Source organism: Dama dama, chromosome 9 (assembly GCF_033118175.1).
Source record: "Dama dama isolate Ldn47 chromosome 9, ASM3311817v1, whole genome shotgun sequence".
In the NCBI taxonomy this organism is placed as follows: domain Eukaryota; kingdom Metazoa; phylum Chordata; class Mammalia; order Artiodactyla; family Cervidae; genus Dama; species Dama dama.
Window position 1 is genome coordinate 102356200 of NC_083689.1, and position 8491 is coordinate 102364690.

Below are 8491 nucleotides of genomic sequence, written 5' to 3' on the forward strand. Positions count from 1 at the left end.
TAACACCAATCTCCCTCCAAAAGCATAGCCTTCACCCCTCCCGCACCATGCAGTGAAAGATTATGATGGTGAATCTGTTTTAGGAAAATAAAAATAAATTGTCTAATGCTGTAGGCATCTTAGACCGTATGGAGAGCAACACATTGTGGAGGAAGCACAGTGCATTAAACAAACAAACCCAGAAAAGTGCAGAGGAATACCTTGCTTTGTTGCACTTTGTTTTATTACACTCATGCTTTTCACAAGTGAAAGTTTACGCAGCCCTGCAGTGAGCAAGTCTGTCGGCCCATTTTCCAACAGCATTTGCTCACTTCCTGTCTCTGTCACATTTTGGTAATTCCTGAAATATTTCAAACTTTTTCATTGTTATTTGTTATGGTGACCTGTGATCACCATCTTTGACGTTACTGACTTGCTGAAGGCTCAGATAATAGCATTTGTTGCAAGAAACTATTTTTTAATTAAAGCATGTACATTTTTTAAGGCAATGCTATTGTATGTTTAATAGACTACGGTATAGTATAAACATAACTTAAGTATGCACTGGGAACCAAAAACATTTATGTGACTTGCTTAATTGCAGTATGTGCTCTATTGCAATGGTCCAGAACTGAACCTCAGTGGCTCCAAAATAAGCCTGGAATCTCGTTGACTGACGGACTTTCCATCCCTTCTCACACATTACTTGCCAGTATGCCATCTAAACCTTCAGCCTTCAGTTCCGTCTGTGATGAGCGGGGTAGTAATTGTTGTGCTGCTGTATTTGGAACACCTCTCCTTCCTGCCCCAGTTACTTCCATTCCAAAGGCATCTGGGCCTCTCCTCTCCTGTAAAGGGGAGAGACACACATGTGCTTGTGTATGTGAGCTCACACGAGAGTGCACCTCCCTTTCTAAATGCATTGCTTTAAAGAAAAAAGAAAACGCCTCTTATGCATCAGTCTTCAAGATTATTTTTATTTCCCGGTATCTGCAGAGATGCTGGGAAAGCTTGTTTGAAGACATTTTTGTTGTCAATTGAATCTGTCTGGCATCTTGTATGATAGGAGAATGTCAGTGAGGTACCCCCCACCTTCCAGTAGCACCAGATCCTGGCTAAGCTTAGAGCTTCTCCATTCCATCTTCATCAGGAATGCTCTGAATTACTGGGGGTTTTAGTGAAAGAATTTAGGATAAAGAGTAAAAGTGACAGAATTTAGATTGTTCTTTATGCTTTGAGTGAAATTCTTAGACTCTTAAGTGATAACTATTCTTTAGGCTTTTTACCCCCTTATAAAGTCATCTAAGAGCAGCATATTGCTTTTTTCACAGTAGGAAATTAAAAATTTTTTTATCTTCATTCTTTAAAATTTAGAGCATTGTTTAAAATCTAAACATATTTCACCTGGTCCCAGACGTTAGAATGTTCCAGTGTTTTAAGTAGATAACACGCAGAGTTCAGAAGAGGTGTGGATATCGAGGATCTCTAAAGTACAGTGTGTGTATCTTACCAAGTTCACTGCCTTGTTCTCAGCACACTTTCTGTGAATGGTAAAATGATTCTTTTAGTCTGTCACCTACATCATAGTTCTTCTTTCCTTTTTTTGTGGAGCTCCGTCTTATCTCAGGCTTACAAATGAAATTAGATATGAGTTGGCACAGCCAATATCCTAGGCGTAGGTAAATGTGCTAAGTGACAGGTAGAAAGTGCTATGTAATTACTCTGATTATAGTCACTTTCAAACCGACACAAACCCTTCTTCCAAGGCAGCAATTTCGTGTCCTCCAGTCTCCACATCTTTGGCCTGTATTTTGTAATCCTGTCATCCCTTTATTGTTATTTGTTGCTTAAACATAGAACAATTTGTATACCTTTTCAACAATAATGAAGAAAAAGACAAAACAGCTAGTAGGCAGGAAAAATAAGAATCATACTCTTATTCCTCTTGGAAACTGAGACTTGGATTAAATTTGAACCATTTAGATCTATGAACCAATCCCTTTCCTCCTTTTGCACTCAAGTTTGAAGACCCACTTCCATGGATAAAAGAAGAGAAATAATGGTCTCCCCATAATGATAGTGCAGGGAAGGGAATGAGAACTGTGAAGCCATCTGTGAAATGGTGATCACAATAGTGCCCACTCATTGGCTTGGTGTGATGATTAAATGAGAACAGTGCCTGAAACAGTGTATGTGCTCCATAGATACCATTGAGACCAGGCAGGAAGCTTGCTCTGAATATTGAGGCAAAATGTTGGAACCTACCAGCGTGTATCGTAAACGGTGTTTACAATGTCTTAAGTAATTTGAGAAATGCTTCCTTCGAGAAGCATTTCCAATATGTCTACACATATTAAACATTAACGAAAGATTTTCCTGATCGTGTTAAAACACTAATCCCTGCCACTTTGTCAAAATTACCATGAGGCCATCTGATGCAATATGTATCATAGGGCAAACGGGCACACACTTCAGTTTCTGAAGCTGAAGTTCAGAAACCTTGTGAGCCTTTCGGCAAACACGGTTGTAACTTCTAGCTTCACACACAGGGTTTTGGACAAACACATGTGTGTGTTTCTTGGGGGCAAGAACATCTCAAGGTTCAGCCTCATTCTTACGTCAGTAGTTGTTAAGATTCCTGCAGTCGCTTACTCAGTTTTGTTGTTATCAGTTTCCCAAGTAGTGCTTTAGGCCTGATATGTACCCAGTATCTGCCAGTATCACAGAACAGTGGTGTAAGTTATTTTCCTCGACAACAAACGGACATACAGTGCGTACAGGTACACTTATAACTTGCTGGAAACTGTAGAACAGAACTTGGGAAGGACACAGCTCCCTTTTTCCATTTCTTAATTCTAGAATTAACGCATGCACCTATGCATGTGAGGTACCAGTGACTCATTAAACATGAAAGAGGTTCATAAACTAAAATCACAAGGAAATAAGTACTTACAAAGCACCCAGTGATAAACATTTATACTCAGGAATTTCATGAAGGAAGTTGTTGTCATCATCACATTTATACAGAGGAGGTGTCTAAGGCCCACGTCATTTAAGTAACTTGCCCAAAGTTACGCAAGCTGGCTGTATTGGGATTTGAGCCCAGATTCATCCGACTCCAGTATGCACACCAATTCTGGTCCCCTACACCATGTCACCTGTTCATTTTAACTTTGAAAAAATGCAAAAGGAGGATACGTCTTCTGTGGAATTATACCTAAAGAGGGAACAAAGGGTAGAATCAAATAAAACCAATTTAAAGGTGAAAAACCATTACATGGGAATTTGCCAGTCACAGGTACTAGCTCAGTAGCTGCAGGTACTGAAGCCTGAACCCCACATGCATTAAGCTCAATAAGTTCTTCATGAGCAGCTGTTAATCTGATTGGGCAGGGGCGGGTGGGACGGTTACAGAGTCTTTGAGTCAGTTGAATATTGTCAACTCTTCTTTCCCTGAAGAATCCGAGGCAGTTGTTGAAACCAAAATGGACAACAAACCCGCCTCCTCAGAATTGCAGAAGATACAAGAGAAACAGAAGCTGGTCAGAGAGCCGGGCTCCGGAGTGCCGGCTGTTCTCATTACAACCCTGCTGGTTATTCCTGTGGTGGTCCTGCTGGCCATTGCCTTATTTATTCGCTGGAAAAAATCAAGGGCCTTTGGAGGCAAGTAGAACGAGCCCCTTGAATTGGGAACCTCCCTGCGACAGAGTGTTTGGCCTGATTATCAAAGTTTGGTTGTGATCTTTTTTTCAGTGTTTTTTTTTTTTTAAGTGTTCTGTACCTCTTTCAGTGTGATTGTCTGTGTTCGAAATATTATCTATAGTTAGCATCTAAGTGGAAAAATGTACCTGGAGCTTCCGAATTTGGATAGTTAGATAAAAGCCCAACCTCTATTACTGCTTTTTAGCATTGGCTTAAAGTCATTAGCTGTCTCCATATGAAACTGTGTAGGTGAGTAGAGTCTGTATAAATTAGCTGAAGCGTCAGGAAGAAGGCAATCCCTGCTATTAGAAACAGGCCCAGTCCTCAAAACGCCTGGGTCAGTTTTTTAGAAGTTGTCTATTTTTCCCTAGTCCTGGCTCTAGCTCCTAGCTCCATGACCTTGGGCAAGTTACTTAACCTCTCTAAACCAGAGTTTTTTCATCTGTAAAGTGGGGATAAAATACCCACAAGGTTGTGTAGGGATTAAATGAAATAGTGTTCATAAAGCATTTATCACAGTACCTGGCACCTATAAGTGCTCAATTAATAACACCAGTGATTATAAGGAATAATCATTGGTAATAAAGTAATAAAAAGTCATAAAAGATACTTGTCTTAGACCTCACCTCTCTCAGGAAGCCAGTATTTCCATAGAAAACCATTTGACAGTTTTAAAAGACTCGCGTGAAGGAGGGGACAGTCCAATACTGGTGTCAGTGTTTTATCAAACCATTATCATAGTATCAGACTGAGTAGCTGAGTTCCTTTTGAGGTATCCACATAAATAAACAAATAATCCAACTCGTGATTCTCACCTCTCAGAAACAGTCGCTTGGCAGGGTCCCCAGGTCCTCAGGCAGGAGGCTACAGCTGCATCTGGGAAGGTATCCCTGAACGGCCTCTTTGCTGTTATACCTGAATGGTGGGCAGCATTTGATCAAGAAACAGCATCTGATCCTGTTTCAGGCCAAGGCGACTGGCAGGGATTCAGTGCCCACGGCAAAGCCCTGACACAGAAAAGGACACAGAAAACAAAACCAAAGGATTTAAATTAATAATTTGTGAAAGAGAGTTTTTCTAGGACTTCTTGCTTTTCACCTTCAGTTAATAAAGCTCTTCAGAAATACAGCTAACTCTTCCCAACAAGGGCTGAGCAGAGGCAAAGATAAGTATACATAGTCATTGTCTTCATGGAATTAGATGGAAGCTTCAAAAGAGCAAGAATCCTGTGTGTTTGCTTTTTCCTGATATATCTCCAACAGAAATAACAGTTCCTGGCCCTGAGGATTTGATAAATAGTCACTGGGGAAAGGATGGAATAAATAAAGGGAGCTCACAGAATAGATAAGACTTAAGAAAGAAATGACACATAAAGGTATAAATAGAGGATGGTGCATACAGTGATGAATGTATGGAGTATCAGAAATGCATGAGGCCTGGGGGGCAGGAATATTGCTGATCAGTCCACTTAAAGGAGGAGTAGCTGGGGTGTCAAGAAGGTTTGGTATCGGCTTCTTTGCTGTTAGCACATGTGCGTGGTACTGTTGCCAGAATATTGTCCACAGGAGTATGTTGGGAAGACTGAGGGACCCAGGTCGAACCATATGAAATTGCCATTCACATTCAATCATGTTTTATTTTTAAAAATTACAGCTTTATATGGTTCAGTCTAATACATTTAATTCTAAAAGTATACCAGCCTCTCACCTTGTTTCAACATTTGTTCCTGATAGATCTTATCCAGTCTGTGAGGGTTTTAATAACCCTCATGAAAGGCCTTCCACTTATTCAGCACACCCGTATAGCTTGTCAGCTTCACGTCAGACACTGTGCTGGGCACACGGGATGCAAAACTAAGGGCCATCCCATATCCTTGTGCAGTTTACAGTCTTCGTTTGTCGGCTTGCTAACCATCTTATCAGATTCCTCTTCCCTGCTTGCTCGTTTCTCCCCCCACCTCCCCTCCTACCTTTGCCCGTGATTCACCATGCCACCCCCACTCCCGTTAGAGGCTTCGTAGGAGAACCCCGAGCCTTGTTTCCCCGGCCATAGTCGGGAAGGGAGTGTTGGAAGCAGGGCAGAGAGCACAGTAAGATACACAGCACGCGGAGAAGCGAAGTCCATCTGGAGTCCAGCCTCTAGCCAAGGAGAGAAAGTCAGTTTTTCATGGATCGAGAATTTGGGTCACCATGTATGGCTGCAGATACTCAGGGTTTCAGAAGGTTTTTGCCTTCAGTCTTCTATAAAAAGCAGATGCTGTACATTTGGATCCAAAGCTTCCTCAATCAGGACATGTACTGTTCTGAATAGAAAGCCTAAAACCTCAGACCAATATTCCTAAATTGTTGTAACCAAAGCTTCCAAGGTTTTACAAATTATGGGTAATTTTTAATTTTGTCCTAATAAAGGTAACTAATATTTACTGAGCATTTCCTGTGTATATACCAAGCACTGCTTATAAGCACGTTACATGCTTACGGAGAGGTAGGGATTGTCATCGGTCCCATCTTTTCTTCAGAAGAGAAAACTGAGGCTCAGAGAAGTAATTTGACATTGCACAGTCTATAAGAGACTCAGGTAGGAGTCAAACCCAGCTCTGGCCCTGGTATGCATGACAATGATACGTTGTCTTTTGCCCCCTTAGAATTCTAAGAATACATACAGACAAGAGCCAGGCCTTGTTATTAATCATTTAGGAATTAATTCCTTATTTTGTATTGACAGCTGGGCCCATGGATTGAGGAGGGTGATTGGGACTTATTTTGAAATATGCCCTCTTTCTCTAGCAGATTCTGAACGTAAACTTGAGGCCACTTCGGCAAGAGTTCTGGGAAGACTTAGAGGTATGCGTGTGACCTTAGAGTCCTTCCCATTTGATTCACAGTCAACAAGCTCATGTCTTTTAAAAAGCAAGGAGATACTCTGTATTTTGTCTCTGGAAATTAGGCTCCTTCTGTGTAACACAGCATCCCTGGCAAATGCCAAATGCAAACCATGCACCAGCCCAAAGTGTGTGACTCCGGCGGCAGGTTCCCCAGCTTCGTTTTCCCACCTTGCCATTCTGTGTCATCGAATTCTCCTCCCTGCCTTTTTATCTCGCTGCATTTGTCTTCAGCGGATTTTCTGTCACTCCTGTCGGTGTTTCAGTGCGTGTGGTAGTCAAGACGACCTTTTCATAAAGTCACCTAAATGAAGAGCTGCTCAAGGGGATGTCCATTCCCGAGAGCCTGGAAAAAGCAGGAGCTGAAAAGTGAAACTGAAATAATCCTGCAGAAATACATAATGCTGGGGAGTTAGGGTGTTGGTTTTTTCCCCCCTTATTTATTTTAATGAACCTGTGGAGTCGTATCTTTCTGACTCTTTCAGATCAGTGTCTCTGTATGTCATTTGTTCCCCCCTCTCTAATACCTGCCCTTTCCCATCCCCCAAAGAATTTGCAAGGAAACTGAAAATCATTTGTGCAGACCTTACCTCAATCCTCTGTCCCTGTTTGCTTTCTCCAGGAAAGGGAGGCGGAGGCCTAAACCTGGGCAACTTCTTCGCCAGCCGGAAGGGCTACAGCCGGAAGGGGTTCGACCGCCTCAGCACGGAGGGAAGCGACCAGGAGAAAGATGAGGACGCAAGCGAATCCGAAGAAGAGTACTCGGCCCCACCGCCCGCGCCCGCCCCTTCCTCCTGAGAAACGGGATTTTGTTTTAGGTCGACGAGATTTACCAAGGATGCCAGGTTCCTTTCCCTTGAGCACGTTGAGCGTTCTGCATATTTAATTGTAAACTGTACCCGTCTGTGTGGGACTGTACACCTTTTATTTACTTCCTTTGGGATTAGTTGGCTTCTGTTCCTAGTTGAAGAGTTTCCTGAAAGTTCATTCACCATGCCATTGTCTTTATATGAACATAGGATAGAGAAACGATCCTCTTCCGTCACACTAGTCGTTTAGGGATGGAAGGTTTGCTCATCTGCATTTTTGAGACTTTTCTGTAGTTTGTAAATAACTCCATTCTCTGCTTGAACACAGTATTCTCCCAATAGCACTTCCATTGCCAGTGTCTTTCTTTGGTGCCTTTCCTGTTCAGCATTCTCAGCCTGTGGCAGTGAAGAGAAACTTTGTGCTACATGACGACAAAGCTGCTAAATCTCCTATTTTTTTAAAATCACTAACATTATATTGCAACAAGGGAAAGAAAAAAGTCTCTATTTAAATTTTTTTTTATTTCCTTCCTCAGTTGGTGTGTTTTGGGGATGTCTTATTTTTAGATGGTTACACTGTTAGATCACTATTTTCAGAATCTGAATGTAATTTGTGTAATAAAGTGTTTTCAGAGCATTAGCTGTCAGAGTGTATTTTGCAGTTTTTGCATATTTGCAGGGCTTGTGTACAACTTTTGTAATAATTACACAAACCTAAGCTATAGTGAAACCTATTCAATGTTTCAAAAGAAGTGCATTATATTAAAATTAAGAAGTCATTTGATTATGTAGCATATATAAATTAAAAACCAGCCCAAGAGTTTATATACATGTGGAAACCAGGCTTTCTTTAAAAATTCAAAGAGGATTGTTGCTTGTATAACAATCAGAAGGTAAATAATAAAAGGTGATCATAGCTAAGAGGAAACCTGTGTCTCAAATTACATACAAATTAATCCATCAGTGTAAGTTACTAATAATGGTTTTCTTTCTAAAGAATAATTTTACTCCAAATATCCATGTATTTTGTAGGAATATTCCATCTTACAGTGGCTACAAATTACTTTTAAAACATATTTTTCATGATCTGTCAGTGAAGTTTAGTAAGAACCTGATAGCT

General features: G+C 41.1%; 1 protein-coding gene across 12 annotated transcripts in view; it reads left to right on the top strand.

Annotated features, from left to right (window-relative positions):
• Window positions 1–8011, top strand: part of PAM (peptidylglycine alpha-amidating monooxygenase) — a 165597-nt gene extending 157586 nt beyond the window's left edge. For 2 of the 12 annotated variants that reach the window (XM_061152083.1, XM_061152089.1), the window contains 3 exons: window positions 3439–3642; window positions 6468–6524; window positions 7185–8011. In XM_061152083.1, coding sequence (XP_061008066.1) covers window positions 3439–3642; window positions 6468–6524; window positions 7185–7360 — 437 coding nt within the window. In that variant the 3' untranslated portion in view covers window positions 7361–8011. The remainder of the gene's footprint in view (window positions 1–3438; window positions 3643–6467; window positions 6525–7184) is intronic. The other 10 variants (XM_061152084.1, XM_061152090.1, XM_061152085.1 and 7 more) reach the window with 5 other exon arrangements.
• The last annotated feature ends 480 nt before the right edge of the window (window positions 8012–8491 follow it).